Below are 17,181 nucleotides of genomic sequence, written 5' to 3'. Positions count from 1 at the left end.
ATGGTTTTTTAGTAAAACGAGGGATTATAGCAAAAGCCGAAGGCTGGTGCTGTAAAGAGTTGCAACAAGGCGCAATGAATAAGTGCCCCCGTTGAAAATTATACTATTCATGCTATTTTTTATTTTTAATTGGCCAATGAATATTTTTATTAAAATTATGTAAAAATAACTATTTACAACAAATTTGATTTTCTCATCAGATTATACGTAAAAAATCATTATTAAAATTAATTTTTTCACAGCTACTCTATAAAAATAGAATAAATTATAAAAAACATGAGAATTCAATTTTGAGCTTTTATATATCGATGGGAAATAGACCTTAAGAGTTTAAATTTTGTAAAGCGTAATTTTTCCATGTTTATTTTAAGAGTGCATAGTTGTTCTGTATTTAGTCGTCTGAATATATTGGACCTTATATATATTTTCTGAGCAATTCTTCCGACACCATTAGATTCATCTGTGCAGTCGAGAAGGTGAGTAGCGTAAAAGGAACACGTCGGTTCATTACCCAATGGCTTGTGATAACTACGTGACGAGATGTACCTTCATCTACTTCTTCGTCAAACTTATCGCGTTCTCTTTTTTTACTTCTTACTTGGCTTGGCTATCTTCAAGGTAAAAGTTGAAAGATCAGACGGGCACATGTATATAGGTAGCTGCTGCGTGCGAAGGAAAAAGATCGGAAGTAACGAGCTTGCGAGCGAGCGAAAGAGGAAGAGAGACTTTGGCGGTCAAAACCGAGAGAAGAATATCCTCGGTAATCTGCGGTGAATACACGGGCAAAGATTTAACCTCTCTCTTCCTTACTCACGAGGAAATTTATATAATTGAATCGTCGTCGGACGAATTAACGAGTTTCTCACGACTGCAGTGCTACGGCTGCTGCTGCTGCTGCTGACTGCTTCTTATTTGCATGAACTTGTGCAGGGATCGACGAGTACTCGTCGCTCGTCATGCATATTCTTAGGAAGGAAGCAGAAGAGAGAAAACTGCTAATCAGAAAGTTTTTCATCTATTATACGAAAGAATCGATAAACGTGCGTATCCATGGCGTTTAAGCAGTTTTATTTAATTCGCGTCAATTGGCATAACTGTAATCAAGAACAGTATTTCATGCAGCTTACAGCTTATTTATTCATACGGGAGTTAGACTCGAGAGAGAAGTCATATTAGTGGCCGAGGCGCATCAACTCATCGTCAATGCATCAAACCTCGCATTGCATTTCATTCTCTCTCGCTGTCGCACGTATTTGCGTACAACAAAGCTCGTATGTGGGGGGTAACAACGCAAAGCGTGGATCGTCGCGGCAGACACATTGCCCCGGAGCCCTTCAACTGTCGCTTCGATATAAGCTCGTCGCGCTGCTGTTGCCGCTCCTGCTCTTGCTAATTAGATAGAGCGTCATTTATAAATTAGCGGGCTTTCGCACCTCAGCTGATTGCGTCAGGCGCTTAGCGCTAAAGCCCTGCAGGCTATTTTTTCTCGACACCCACTGTACAACTTAATATAGTTGTATGTACCCCGGTGCGCGTTTTGGTATTAATGCATAATGTGTGTTGTATATAAATTATACGATGTGCGACGTGTAGAAAAAAAATACTTAATAGCGCTCGTCTATTATCGCTTTCACTGACACTAGCGCATGCCGATAAGACGCGACATTGTGCAGATTCAACAATAGAGCCGGAAAAAAGAAAACACTATTGTCGCGGCTTTCTACGTGACCACATGACAAGGCTTTTACAATTCTCCTTGCCTCTTTTATCCATATTTTTATTTTTTATTTCATTGCTTGCACAGCTCACTTTTATATTTGTACCGATAATTTATCCATCCATGCGTAAATGCGTATTTCCATAATAAAGCTCCATCTTTTTTCACCAGCGCTGCTGCTTTTCGCTCTCTCCGGTGTGGCAAAATTTATACCTAAGTAAAAACAAACACTAGTCCATTCTCTTCTCACGCTATCTTATATCCCCTCGATATACGTGTGCTCGCCATGCCGTGCGTTGCCATTATCCGAAACGTTTCGCGCACTTCCGGCTTTTCGATACGACCCTTTAACGGCTGCTGCGAACACGCGCCAGCCAACCAACCAGCCATATAACCAGTAAGAGAGAGAGAGAGGGAGAGAGAAAACTTTGAGCACTATCGAGAGCTTGTTTCTCTCGTTTTTTCCTTCCAAGTTTTTTCTTACCCCAGCTCACTCTCTTTTTCGCCCACTGTGTCTATTATATACATGTATAACAGGCTACTGAGCAGCATTGAAAAGGCTAGCGCTGAGCTCGCGTGTATATAAAAGGCTATTTTATATATGCTCACCACCAAGAAGAAATAGACCGCAAGCGACGAGCGTCCTGTGATCCGAGCAGCAATGGCCGATCAGAGCGGATATTGTACCGGCCAGTAAAAGAGCCGCCGCAGCTACTTGAAACGGTGTCGATATCCTGCAACAGATGAGGAAAACATCTAACGTCAGACTATTTCATATACGTCCTTTTTTTTGATTTATCGTCGTCAGATATGTGACTCTGGGGCTATTACGCCTGCATTTTTTCTTTTCTTTCTTTGCTTCTGCTTGCAAAATATATTAATACCTCAGCGTTATAATTTATTGCATATTATAGGGTGTAATACTTATGGCAATAGAGGGAGATAGAGAAAAGTAGAAAGAGAAAAATTCTTCGAGCTTAAGCGCGAAGACCGCAAGCTCTGTAGTGTCGTAAACAGGCTATTTTAAGCTTATATACGCGTGTATATATAAAATACTTTGCGCTAATCTAGAGCAGCAACGTTTTTTTTTTTTTTTTTTTAATCTCGTCATATTTTCGAAGACTCGCACAGAGTATAACAAATAAAAATCGTCTCTAGTTTTTTTATTTAAAAAAATAAACAGGAGTAAATGTACCCTTTGTTATATGCACTGAAATTTTCCCACGATGCATCATAATTTTTGCCTCGCCAAGATAAAAGAAGAGAGGAAACGGAAATGTATATATAGTGAGCTGCAGCAAGGAAAGATTACATTTGAAGAGTGTATGTGACTGCATGTATGTGTCTGCCTGTGCCAGTGTGTGTTTGTATATGTGTAAGACGAAGACAGAGTCGGTTAATCAGGATTTGCGCAAGAGCGTGACTCTCTTGGGCCGACAGGTCCAGCACGTAGCGAGTAAACTCTGATTGATGCACGCGGCAAGTATATGTGCTTTTCTGCGCTAGCTGCGAACTGTTGCGCACGTTGCGCTAAAAAATAGACCGATCGAGGCTTATTCTGCATTAAACTCAATTTGAACGTAAAAGAATACAAAGTATTCGCGTTGTAGAAAAAAGTGGTTAAAAGCGGAAAAAATCGAGTCGTGTGCCGCAGAAATAATTGATGGACATTAGCTACGCATTACTAGCGACATGTGTTTTAGTTGAGTGAAATCGATAAACTTAAATTGGTAGCTACTTGTAATTTAAATGCAAAAAACTTTTTTTTGATTAAATTTATCGTAAAAAAGTTTTATGCAAAAAATCTATTTCTTTTCGATCTATTATATTTTTTGAGTACACCGAAAAAATTGTCGTTCGTTTTCCTTTTTTCTTGGCTAAAAGGTCATTTTAAATATGATTAAACGACGTTTGTCATTGATTGGAATAACTTTTAGTGCCTCTGATAAAACGAAGTCACCTATCTTATCCATACCAAAAATGATCAATTTTTGGGTTAGCCAACACAGCTCGTTGTTGGGTTAGCTGTACACATATGACAGGATTAAGCAGAGTATCAAGCAACCAATAAAGTCGGCTACTGCACCTCATGGTGGTCGTTTTTGAACTGCAAATATATATACCATATATATATATATATATATTTCATGTTTGTACATCGAGTGCTCTCCTGCATAGTCAATCGAGTGAAAAATCCAAACAAACGATATATGGTGGAAAAATGTTTTATTTGCAGATTTTTATGGTTAGCAAACAACGTGAATTCGTTCTCAAATTCGGGGTTTTCATTTAAAAAACACACGAGATACCAATTATTTTCGTCCCTGCTCTTCACGTGATTTGTTTTCAAATCCGCAACTCGCTTCAGCCAAATGACTTTTTCAACGCGCGCAAGTCAAAAAATACATTTATGATTTCCAACTTTTGCTTATTTGAATTTTAGCTTGAAATACTCTGTCTTAAATATCACGGACTTCTAAACAGATGGATCTTTATTCAGCATGGGCGACAAGTCGGTAATAATTTCGTCGAAACCTTGTGACGATAGTGACCACACATGCGGGCCTATATATACATTCAGTTCTCGGTCTTAGACCCTCTGGGATTGCTCTCGGCTTTGCCTGACTACTCGGCGTTTTTGCAAGGCACCTGTGTGAACTTTAGCGCACAGCGAGAAATTGCTCCGTTTCGCTCTTCCCAGATGGTCCCACAATGACAAAAAGATCAGTAGCTCTACACCGAATAGCAAAGGTTTTTTTTCAAGAGGACTGCTGAAGAAGAACGTTTCGTACAAGCTGTTGATGGTGCTCTAAAGTGCTGCTCAAGGGAGAAATAATTCAGTAATCGAAAATTTCTTCTGTTGTTTTTTTTTTTGTACTTATTTTCATTTTATTATTATTTATTAAATTAAATCGCTACTACATAGGCAGTGAGTATAAACAATGAAGGAAAACAATTCTTTAGCGTTCATTCAAGCGAATTAAAATTTAATTAAAAATTTCTTTTCATTGTTGCTGCAAGGTTTTTCGTCAATTACGCGCAATTAAATTTCTCAACAACTGGAACAATAAAATTTTTACGCTGCATGGCCATTCAAATTATTTCTCTTCTATCCACTTGTAAATAATAACGCATAATTACGCTTGCTATATAGACCGCGCTTATGTGGACATTTTGCAAAATGTAAAAGTCAACAGTAGCCGCGTGTATTTCCAGGTAAAAGTAATGAAGTTTTCAGTCAGAGTGATATCGTGCCTCCTGCTCTGCGCGGCGAGTATAAAAAAATCAATCTATATTTTAGCAAATAGAATCTCGGACTAAAAATGATAATATGGAATGGGGCGTCTTCGTCTTTTCAGAGTGCTGCAGCGGATTGTCGAAGAGCGAAATTGCCAATATTCGCGTCACTTTTAACGAGAGCCAAGCACTGAATCTGAGCGAATCAGTCATTTTTTTCATGAGAGACTATAGATTATTGATCAACGATGAGCTCGCGTTGGCCAAAAGCGCTTTTAATCACAATAAACCGACCAAGATCGTTACTCACGGCTGGCTAAGTAGCTCCAGCAGCTCAGTCTGCACTTCGATTCGCGATGGTGAACCATCTGCCTCCCGATTTTCTTGAAAGGGAGGAAATTTCGACGAGCTAACTCGTATTTTCTTTGCAGCTCTCGGCGAGAAAGGCGATTACAATATCATTCTGGTCGATTGGCACGAGATATCCAAGCTGGAATACACCGTGTCAGCTGGTCTGACGAAGCAAGTGGGCAAATTCGTCGGTGGAATGATCAATTTTTTAATGAGCAAAGGCAGTAGCCCCAGTGATTTCAGCCTAGTCGGTCATTCCCTCGGCGCCCACGTAATGGGTTTCGCTGGCCAAACAGCCGATCATAAAGTTGCTCACATCGTCGGTAAACAATCATCATTATAAAAGTTTCAACTGCAGAAATTCTGCTTTAACATGTCGATCGCGCAGCCGCGTTACTATTTAAATATATGTGGACGCGCAGGATTAGATCCGGCCGCTCCGGGTTTCTCGATGAACGACGCCGACGATCGTTTATCACGAGACGACGCGTCCCTCGTGGAAATCATCCACACGAACGCCGGTAATTTAGGCATACTTCAGGCCATTGGTCACATCGATTACTATCCCAACGGCGGCGGTGTCAAGCAGCCCGGCTGCGGCCTCGACCCGGACGACGTCTGCTCGCACGGCCGTTCCCACGTCTATTACGCCGAGTCGTTACGCAGATCCGATGCCTGGTGGGCGCGACGCTGCGACAGCTACGTCAACTTTTTATTCGGCAAGTGCGCCGGTAACTTGATCGTACCTTTTGCCAGCTGGCTGCCGGACTGGAGCAAGCCTCACGGCGTTTACATGCTGCGCACCGGGAAAACGGCGCCGTTCGGCCTGGGCTTGTTCGGGGCCGAGAGGGACGGCAACGAGACCGATTCCGCCAAGTCTTACTTGACTAATTCCATGAGAAAATAAAGAAAGCAAAAAATACATTAACACGTTATTAAACATGCCTTGTTTGGTAAGCGGCGGCGATCCTCATGAATAATAATTGCTGTAGGTCATGCGCAACAAATGACATCTCACTAGCGCGCAAGTTTTTCACTTAACTGAACAATTCCTTAACTCGCGAACGAGAGAGAGAGAGAGAGAGAGGAAAGAAGAACTTTTCTAACAGACGCGCGCGCGACCATGAAAATCTAAAACTTTTCATATAACTTCATTCGTCGCGCGAGCGCCGCGCATATAAGCGCGAGGCAAAAAGTACTTCGTCAAAAGAGCGAGTATAAGACCATTTCAGCGCGCAGAAGCCCATTTTGTTTAACGCCTCGGGCGTATAGCTCTGACGAAAAACTCGTCTCCGTGCGCATAATATAATCCTCGTGTGTGGCTCAACTTATATATACGTATATCGCGAGTGTAACGAATAACACAAGGAATGAAAACACAGTACAAGTCACCGCATCGTTTCTTTGATATAACCTCGCGCTGCCTCCCCTCGGCTCCCGTGGACATGAATTTTAATGCTAAACACAATGCGCAATATAATTCAAGCTTTACAGTAGCGGCGCGCGCAGCAGTTTAGAGATACCTGACAGTTATAATTTCCGTCCGAAGTTCGTTTTCCCTTCTCCCGATGCAAATATCGCTCGTGCGCGCAAGCGGCTCGTGAGCAGCGCAGCTAGCTCCGACTAAAATATGCACGACACATTTACAACGTTGCCTAGGCAAACAAAAGCTCCAGTCTCTCTCTCCCTCTCTTTAGGCAAAACTAAATGGAGCGCGCGGAAAGACGGCTACCCACAAAAGTATACGTGTACACCTGTCTTGATGTAGAAAAATACTAAATGTAAATTTTCATCGATGATATGATTATTCGCGCCCAATAAAAAAAACAGCGTTCCCGTATATGAATCGAACGCGTATTATTACCGTCGTAAATGCAGCATTCATATATTATAATGACCCGCACACGTACACGTTTTTAGCAGTTGTGTCGAGTTTTATCTGCCAGTATAAATCGCAGTTGAGATGTGGAGAGGTTCGTAGATAGAGTATAATAATGCAGCTTGGACTGGTGGGGGAGGCTGGGGCGGAAGAGAGGCTTTTGTTGTGCGCTACGTTCAGCTCTTATAATAAATTGAGTGTAAAATGAAATAACTCGGACTGCGAATATAGTCCAAGCTTCTCCCTTATCCGGTCGCGCTGCAAGCACACACACACACACACATGCACACAATTATATGCATATATTACGGCTTTTCATATATGTGCGGGTGTAAGCGACCAACAGCCGGCAATACGAGTATATATACGTTCGTATTTTCATACAAAATGACTTTGTTTTAGGGCGCAATTTTCGATTGTTGTTACCATACTGGCGAGTTTAACCTGTTCTCGCTCTCTCGAGGAGCCATATAGACCATGTATTTAACATATTCCGAATTGCCGGATTACATCGAGAAACGGCGAAGGTGAATTACGCCGTTTCTCCGCTGTACACGGTTAATTCAAGTTAAGCCGCATTCGAAAATTAGGCTTGGGCAAGAGAGAAAAGAAAAATTGTAATCTTGGATCCCGATATTCTCAAACGTTAAGAGCGCTATTAGTAAATATTTCTCCAGATTAAATAATTAGACATGGAATTAAAATTGTATCCTTAACAAGTCGGTCAAATGAGTATTGTACGCTTGAAAATGGGCGCCCTTGTCTTTTTGTCCGGTTTCTTCTTCGCTCTCTGATCGCGTGGAGCTCGAAATAGACCAAGACTTGCACAGGGTGAGCGAGAGGGCACAGCTTGAGCGGTAAATAACAATAAAAGTCTATTAATGTAGCCGTAGCCTGGGCTGCGAAAGTGCACGGCTGCGGCTCTGAATGGCGCTGCAGTCAGGCTGGCGTCCGGCCAGAAGCATTTTCGGGGCTGCGTTCCCAACATGTGTGCGCGCTCTATACGCACGGATTCCCGAGACAGTGCGCTCCGCAGCTCTTCTCTCTCTCTCTCTCTCTCGGTGCTGTACGCAATGTTGCACATGATTCACGACGAGGCTTTACGACAGCGTGTCCAGCGCGAGATTTGCATTGCGCGTTTATACTTAATGAGATGCTTCGCGTGTTTCGTCGCAAACAATTGTCTCGCGGCCGGCGTACTCGCTCCAGCGCATCAGCCCTTGTTTTCTTATCGCTTCCCCTCGACATTTCACCCGCTTGGGTCTCTAATAGTTTGCATTAGAGAGCTTTGGTTTCTTTTGAATGGCGATTTATCGAGATTAACCGTAAACGTTGCAGCTCGCCGATAAGAAAATAGCGCGCATGTTTGTGCGACCTATTTAGCAGCCATTTGAGTCGACTTCTTCCAGCTCCTACTACCCCCTTTACACCCATTTCTGTGGTTTCAGCCCTTCTTTTTCTCTTGTGCACGCGTTCTTTCAGTTTCTGTGAGCACGGTCTGATTTTTCATTTCTCTCTTACTCTGTGGATGGTAAAAAAATAAAGACTTAGGTGAAAAATATCAGGTGAGATAGAGCAGCTCGTAGCCACACGCCCACACACACACGCAAAAGAAATCTCGGAAAATTTCGCTGTAATGTTCATTCCTCAAATACCGAATTTTCGGTCTTCTCTCTTTTAAGGTTGGGTAATAGAGACTGTCAAGCTTTGAAATACCATCGTTTTTCTCTTTAAATCTCTCTCTCTCTCTCTTAGCCTTTTTTACCTTCTCTTTCTACTGTGATCACTAGTCCGCGGTTGCGTGTAGAGTATCAAAGGATGAAAGGATTTAGCCTCAGCGTATTTCGTCTGTAATCCCAACTGTTCTCGCCTTTTTTAGCCTTTAGACCCGGTTGCCAGCCAAATGCTCGGCGAGCAAGACAAGAAGTTAACTGCAGTCTAAAGTAGTCGGATGTGCATCTCGCGTACACCTAAATATTGCATCGGCAAAGCTAACGTGTGTATCTAGCCGAGCGTGAAGAAAAAAATCGTATTTATCGGCGAATTGTTTGACACTGCTACGGCGGCGACTTCACTAGGGCGTATAATGGCTATAATGTACGTTAACAGCGAGATTTTTTAATGGTTCTTTCTTTTACGCTCGTTCAACGCGCCGCTATTTCACAACTTCATCGGCTATTATTCTTTGCAATGGCCCGCTCGCGTGCTCACACTTGGATGAAAGATCGATTCGAGTTTCTGTAAAAATAGCCCGTGCGATTTTCCCTTTTTTCAACTGAACGATGCTGCGTGCATTGACAATATAATTCGCACGCTTATTGAATTCATTAATTATCGAATTGTTAATGCGCTCCTCCGGCTTCATAGCCTCTGACGATATTTATTGAATTTTCGTGCAACAAAAAGAAAACACTTCTATCGCTGTCAATCGGAAGTACAGGAAACGGATTTTCCTAGAACACCGTCAGCCACCACTATGAGATAAAATCTTGAAAAAAATTCCCGTTACCTGCGCGGGCACTGTGTGCTGGTACACTTAGTACGTGACTGGCTGAAAAATTAATGGCTCTATAGCTGAGCGTGAAAAGTTAAGGGGCCATGAATAAGCCCTGAATTTCATATAATATAAAAGCACGGAATATACTTTGATATTTCGACTGGAGCCGGTTTTAAAAGTAGATCACATCGAGGCCAAAATAGAGTGCGTCGATCGTTCGTAAACTTGATCCATTAACATTGACTTTAGCGCACTAAATGTGTACATCGTTGTGGTATATTTAAATAAGCAATCAAAGGCAAACAAGGACAAGTAAAATGTTCCTATCGTATTCTTAGTATATGTAGAGAGGTAGAGGCGACGGCTGGATAGGGAGAGACGCGTGTAAAATCGACTGTACATAATTTAGAAGGGCTGAGTGCCCCGCGAAACAGGCGCGACGAATTTCGATAGATCAGTCACACGTTGTCTTTCTTCTCTGTGCACCTGTTGCTGAATGTTGCTGCTATTGCTTGCGAAGCAGTGGGCATGCACGCGTAGCGCCAGCATATCGTTCGTTATACTGCAGGCCAGGGGGAGCTTTTACCCTGTGCTTCAACTCGTAAGTGCATTATTAAAATGCATTGGATTCAAGAGAGAGAGAGAGAGAGAGAAGAGTAAAACAGTCTCGAGGAAGTAGTGGAGGCGAGCGTATACGCCCGCTACATATACAGCCGCACGGCACAGCACCGCGTACCACGTGCTTAATGAATAATGAACGAGCTTGATTGATTTTCATTGGGTTTCGCGCGCCTTTGCTCGCTCGGTATGTGTATGTGTTCTCTCTTTCGACGAAATATCTCTCATTCTCGTTGCGCCAAGTGCTTCTCGTACTGTATATCTCTCTATCTCTCCCTCCCTCTCCATTTACGTGTATATCCTGTATAGTGCTTGCCTTTTCATTTGATTTGCTCGTCTCGGATTATTTGCCTTGTTCAATCTACTGCATAGCAATGAGTATATTCACGATCTCTATCCATTGAAACTTTTTCCTATTTTCTACAGCAATTTCGCGTAAAAGAATGTTGTTATGAGTGAAATTCGTAAGCGGATTGAAAATCACGCGCGTAAATTGTGCGCATATATAGCAAGCGCCAACAACGCAGAGATGTAATTTCGTCGTCATCGTCGTCATTTTCACTGCGCTATATGTAGCTCGTATGCATGTGTGCGTGAAAAATACTCTGATCATACCATTATCGACGAGTCCAGGCGCGTGCGTGAGTGGCTTCGTGTCCGACTGATCTAATTAAGGCTGGCTCCGTGGTAATTGAAAGGCACATCACTGCAGCGAACCACACGTACTCACACTGTCGCGCAGCGAGCGCACCGCCGCCCACGCAGCTATCTACCAGGCGTTTACGTGTGTGCGTGTATATGTTTATGTGTAACGAGGAGCTGACTGGGGCGTGCGCATGAAGGAGGAAAAGAGGAGAGCAGCCCGGCAACCTCACCCCCGTACGTGTCAAAGCTGCTGCTGCTGCTGTTGCGCTGCTGTGCGCTGCTCGTTATACTGTTGTTGTATAGCTGATGCTGCTACTGCTGCTCTTGGCGTGCGATTTTTTACGTTTACTCGTGTATAAACGTGTTCTAGCCCTGTCCGCCCTTTCGTTTCATACAGCTATAGAAAAAATGCGAGACGGTCCACGTCAATTTGTGCTTGCTTGTTTGATTTTATCTCAAAGGAACAAACATCTTCGCACTTAGTCGAGATTTTTGTATAAGGATTTTTGTGGCACCTCGGTCAATCTCGTGCGTGACGTGAGCCTCTGTCCACCCAACCGTCTCGGCTACGGCGAGAGGGGCAAATGAAATTATTACCTTTTATTTAGTTTCAAGTTAGTTATTAAGAGTAATTGCAACTGCTCGGACACGCTCTCTTATCGTTTCACTCCCAACCTCAAAGGACAAATTCTTATGGATGAAGCATCGACCGATTCGATACTAATTTTTGGTTGACTAATTGTCATATCACTGCGATGCACATCAAGAGGCAACATTTCTTACCATTACTTTTTTCATCATTTTTGTGCAAATGAAAGCAGCAAAATAATCATGCCTACACTAGTTGTTTTCCGACAGGTAGACAGTGAGATATCCTCATACGGTGAATCAATAAGTCGTCAATGGCAATTTTCAGTTTTTTTCTTTTCGATGCGCTCTAAACACACCAAGCTAGGGCTAGAGAAAAGAGATAAAAAGCCTTGTCATCTATATAAATCGAGCTCGATGTATAAGAAAGCGTGTCGTAGTTGCCGCAGTACTAGTGGCGGAAGGCGCGAAACGATTTGTCGCTTTTGCAGCTCTTGGCTTCCTATATCTCTCTCTCTCTCTCTCTTTCTCTCCTACAAAGCAATTTCACACCGCAGAAAGCAAAAACAATGTGTATATATATACGATTATTTGCAGTCGTCAACACGTTATAGCTGCTGGTGCTGCTGCAGTCTCTGAACTCGCACTGCCGTATGATGGATGCGTACACGAGTTAGAGAGGAGAGAGAGAGAGAAAGACTCTCATGAGTGAGTTATTAGGAGTAATATATCGCGAAACCGTATACACGATAAGGGCGGTCGCCTGAACTTCAAGAGGCTATATTTGACAAGCCGATTTTCGCAGCTCATAATTGATCAATTGGCAATTTACATTATAGAAACTGAGCTTTCACAGTAATGTACATACATGCTGATCCGTACATGTATACGCATACCAGCAGAGGTACAAAGAGAGAACAAAGGTAGGAGATGAGATTTTTTTTGCTTTATCTAGGAGTATTTTTTCAGGCCGACACGCAGAGATTGCTTACTACTACTCTACTGTCTGGCTGGCTTGCAGTAATTGATTTTGAAGCACTAGCTACAGATATATCGCTTTCGATTACGAGCAAATTTGATTTCAATTTGTTGTTGAACATTCGATAAATTCATTCAAACTCCCTCGTCTGTGTGCGTACACGTATGTGCGTAAAGTTGACTGTGTGTTTGTAAACCGAGCACTGCAGTTGCAGCCACCTATATACATGTATAAAACCAATCTTCGATGGAGATTGATCGACGATTTTTTGTCCGAAATTTTTAGAAAATAAATTGAGCCAAATGAGTGTTTATTTGCCGCTTGATTGAAATTTAATGACATTTTTTGCTAACAAAATAAGTGCACACTTTCGCACGTATAACACGTGATTAAATTTAAATTAAAAATATATCAAACGATTCGATACAACATCCCAGTAGTTAATTAAACAAAACCGGGATTTGTTCCTTTTTTTTTTCTTTTCATTTTGTAAATCGAATCTCGATTTTTACGCGAGCGCGTCGTAGCGTGCAAGAACGTCAAGGAGCCGCGCGCTCGCGTGCCAACTTCTCTACCTAGAAATTGCTCTCACAGCTCCGTAGCGCGCCAAAGTAGATTATAAAGGCATTGCTCCAAAAGAAAAGAGGCAAAAGAACGTTCTCTGCTCTGCTGCTTCGCTGCTGCTTAGGTGTGAGTGTACATCTGTGCGTGTGTATGCATAAGCTCGGAGGGCAAAAGTAAATTCACGCGCCTCCTTCGCCTGTGCACAAAGCGCAGCGCGCTGTATATCCTACATGGAGATATCTCGTCTTTTTCTTTCCTTACGTAAGCAACGAGCGCGCGATTCTGATTTAATTTTCCTAAGAAGCAGCTACTTGATTGAACTGTCTTAAGCTTGGAGCCCATGGAAAGAGATCACGCGCGTAGTACAATAAAATCTCGCCCTCGGATTGTTTCGCATTGCCTTGGCTTTGTTTCTCCTCGAGTTGTTTAATTTTCTTCTTTCGAGCCAAAAGCAATTAATTACCTCTTAAAGACGTGAAATTATTTCTGTCTCTGCATGCATGCAAGCACGACTTACCCAGGTGACGTTGCTATACATGTCACTAAAACCACCGCAGAACGTAAACTACTACTTTTATTTTCTGTTTCTTTCTTATGGATGTATTTTATGTGTATGTATATGTTATAAAATACTCACGATCGTCCCCGCACCCTCCCCCGCCCGTGCTGTTATATTATATTATGTTGTACATATACATCAAAAACACAATTACAACTCTGTGTCATCCACTTGACAACTTTTTGTTAAACTAATTTTTCTTTTTTTTTGTTTTTGAAAATTTGCTGACTCATTCATTGGTGTTACCCAATAAACGTATAATAATCCCTAATAAATTGTTTTGTCTTAAATATTTCAGTGATGCGATCAAAATGTTTCTTAAGAATTGAAATTTATTGGATAGGCACAAGTTAACGATTTACGGTAAGTTAGGGGACACGTATGCAAGCGCTTGTTTTTACGAAAGCTGGTTTTTCGTAGGCCTCCTCATATCTTCGTCCTCTATACGATACCTTTTCGCAATAAGGCTCGAAAACACCAGCAGTATCAAAGAGCGTAACAACATTGAAATTTTCATAACTAATTCTTCGCCGCGCGGAATAGTACGCGCTGAGAAAGCTGTCGCGCAAACTAATATCACGAAATGTTAAATTTTTGCATTCATCGCTGTGTTTCAATAATTAATTGCGAAAATTAATTTTTTCAAATAAGTTTGTCGATGTAAAAAGTCTCAGCTTTCGATTGAGACTATTTAAAATGCAATTTTTGAACTATTCAACCTTTAAAATTATTTTTTGCGTTTTTTGATCTCCAGAACCCAATGACTCTCACATGCCTAAGTCAGCCAAAATCTCGAGAACAATTCGATCAAAATTTCCAAAATGTACACGGATTTATATGGGGATTCCTGAAAATTTGATCTATTTTTACAATTTACCGAAAAAAATAAAAGTTCTCCCAGAAATAATGATATACAAATAAAAGAAAAAGCTTTCTTCATTCTAAAGGTGTGTCTCAAAAGTCAGGTATCCATACAGTAACTTAACCCATTTTACTGCCCGAACATTCAATTAACTAGCTTGTTACCCACGGGAACGTGTTTATGGTAGACATTTCTCGTCATTTGCAGGCGGGCACGTGCATCGATGCAGATTGCAGAAGCGGGATTTTGAAATATGCAACACGTAAGAAAACCTCTCTCATACAGCCCTCCACGCTCCCCTACTTCACACGCGCAAACAGAAAAAAGAGAAATAATAAAATGTCTCTTGATCGGTCCTTGAGCGACTGAGAACTATCGTAGATCCATTATATGCACTTGGTACACGATACACGCATCCACATAAGCGACAAAAAAACGATGTATAGCGGCGAGAGCGAGCGAAGGAGAGAGAGAGAGAGAGAAAGAGAAAGACAAAAAGTCTCGAGAACAAGTTTGGATAGCTCACGAAGCTCTAGCTCTTTGTATACGTCTTGCACTCGCATGCGCATCGGAATTACAAATGTAATCACCGGAATAAAAATTGGCTGTCATCTGCGCGACGTGAAGTGAAAGCGAAAAAAAGACGAAACGTTTCGGGAGCCATAGTGTACCGTGTGGCGCTCTTGGTGCTTGTCAAGAAAGAAGAAAAAGTATAAGAAATGCACAGAGAAGGAGAAAGAGGGAGAGAGAGAGAGAGAGAGAGAGCGAAGGAGATGTACGAGTAAATATAAGCGTTTCCTCGAGAGAGTAAAGGAAGAAGTAGAGAAGCAGCAGCAGCAGTAGAAGAAAAAAAGGCAGCCACCGAGTCAAGAAGAGACAAGTAGGTGTCGTTAGAAGCATCCCAAGAATCGATTTCAAAGTTCGTGCGCGAGTAGCGACGAGTGCGTGAAAATGGAGAAAATGCAAATTTACGCTTCTACGCGCGCACACTGGCATACAGCCACACATAGCAGCAGCAGCAGCAGCAGCAGCAGCAGCAACCAAGTAGACGCGTGAAAAATTGCACTAAGACGTCTGATAGATTTGACGGGAAAGAGAGAAAAATACGTCGATGTATAAGTTCAATGGGAATACTGCGAGTGCGAGGACGACGCAACGTCAACAAGGGTATTTTTTGCTCGCACAGTGAGATCTATATATATATATCTTCAGAGATGCAAATACAGAAAAAGAAAAAAGGAGCGTGCGTGGTAGTAGAGGGAGAATAAAAGGGAATCTGCGACTGTATAATAGCATCGATCGAAAAGCCACAGCAGTGGCTGGCTAATAAGGAAAAATGCCACGTTTTATAGAATTGCAGTGGAACGTTTCAACGAGCGCGAGCAGAACAAAGCTTATACTTCCAATTCCTGCACCAAGGCCATTTTGTCATTTGCTCAATAGCTTTCCTATTCGAGAGTAAAGTCTCGGCGCGCGCGCGCGAGTACACGTGTATATATATCGCGTGTATATGTGTACGTATACACGTATACAAGCACGCGAAGCTTCACGAAGAGTGAGCTGGAAAAAGGGTCGTGCTTGCAGTCGAGCGCATTGAGGAGAAGCCTGGAGCGCTGGAGGAAGGGAACGCGCGAGATGCAGTCGCCGTGTATGTGAACGAGAGAAGGAGGAAATAAGGAAGGAAGGAAAAAAGGGACTGTAGCGTATATGTACAACGGTCGAATGAAGAGAGAGAGAGAGAGAGAGAGAAAGAGAGAGACAATGTAGAAACTGTAACAATAGTCGGAACGAGGTGGCAAGATGAAGTGAAAAAAGCAGATACGAGAGAATTGCACTACTGCCAGTGCAGCACTGAAAACGCAGCAGCAGTAGTAGTAGTTGTAGCAGTGGTAGTAGTAGTAGAGGTAGTAGTAGTAGCAGCAGCAGCAGCAGCAGTAACAGTAGCGGCAGAGGAGCAGGAAAAGATGAAGAAAGAGTTACACACTGCAGAGGAATGATGAATTCCAGCAGCAAAGCAGGTCTCTCTTGAAGCAGAAATGGCTCGCCATTTAACATGTGGCTGAATAGCCATCCGAGAAAGAATAGCTTGAAAAACTACTCATCCACGTAGATACTACTGCTGCTCGACTCTGCTTGTCTACGTTCATTAGACACACCCAGCCTCGCATCCACGTATAGACTAGATTTTTTCATCGTCTTCTAGCTTCTTTCAGACGATTCGAGGCTTCTGAAGCGAGCGGCCCTCGGCCGATGATCAGCCTACGCCGCTGCTATAGGCATTTAAAATCTTCTCCAACAATTGTCCTTGCTGCTGCAACCATCCGGCGTTATATTTTTCCAATTTTCTCGTTGCCTTTTATTTTAACGCAAAACGCCCTTTCACTCGTACATTTTTTCATTAAAAGCCTTGCAAAAATTGTGTGCCCAGAGAAGAAAAATGGCAAAAATATTCATTGAAACGTTTCTTCTTTATATTCCCGTCTGGTATAAATGTGCTTTGTCGCCATATTATATTTGTTTATTCTCGTCAGAGAACATTCAACAGATGCAGAAAACGTGAAGAGAAAAAATAATCGTAACGCTTTTTTCGCTGTTGCTACATGCGCGCCGAGGCTATGGGTAGCTGTCTGCGGGGGCTTGATTCAACCCCCACCAAGCTCACAATACGTGCAAACGCGACAAAAA

The 17,181-nt window shown here is 42.4% G+C and overlaps 2 protein-coding genes across 3 annotated transcripts in view; one reads left to right on the top strand and one right to left on the bottom strand.

The window, feature by feature from the left end:
• Positions 1–17,181, bottom strand: part of LOC106658517 — a 94,520-nt gene that overhangs the window by 34,646 nt on the left and 42,693 nt on the right. Inside the window, exon 3 of the mRNA XM_023460501.1 lies at positions 2,327–2,451. Within this exon, the coding sequence (XP_023316269.1) occupies positions 2,327–2,451 (125 nt within the window). The remainder of the gene's footprint in view (positions 1–2,326; positions 2,452–17,181) is intronic.
• LOC106658761 (lipoprotein lipase) lies at positions 4,905–6,251 on the top strand. 2 transcript variants are annotated; one of them, XM_014380869.2, is made up of 4 exons: positions 4,905–4,933; positions 5,077–5,313; positions 5,386–5,628; positions 5,728–6,251. In XM_014380869.2, the coding sequence occupies exons 2-4, from the start codon at positions 5,175–5,177 to the stop codon at positions 6,210–6,212; spliced, it is 867 nt and encodes a 288-aa protein (XP_014236355.1). In that variant the 5' UTR covers positions 4,905–4,933; positions 5,077–5,174; the 3' UTR covers positions 6,213–6,251. The 2 variants fall into 2 exon arrangements, with proteins under 2 accessions (XP_014236355.1, XP_014236353.1); XM_014380867.2 differs by having other exon boundaries at positions 4,913–4,991.

The sequence above is a fragment of the Trichogramma pretiosum genome, unplaced genomic scaffold (genome assembly GCF_000599845.2).
Source record: "Trichogramma pretiosum strain Unisexual culture from Peru unplaced genomic scaffold, Tpre_2.0 scaffold5, whole genome shotgun sequence".
NCBI classification, from domain to species: Eukaryota; Metazoa; Arthropoda; class Insecta; order Hymenoptera; family Trichogrammatidae; genus Trichogramma; species Trichogramma pretiosum.
This window is presented reverse-complemented; position numbering and strand designations above follow the sequence as displayed.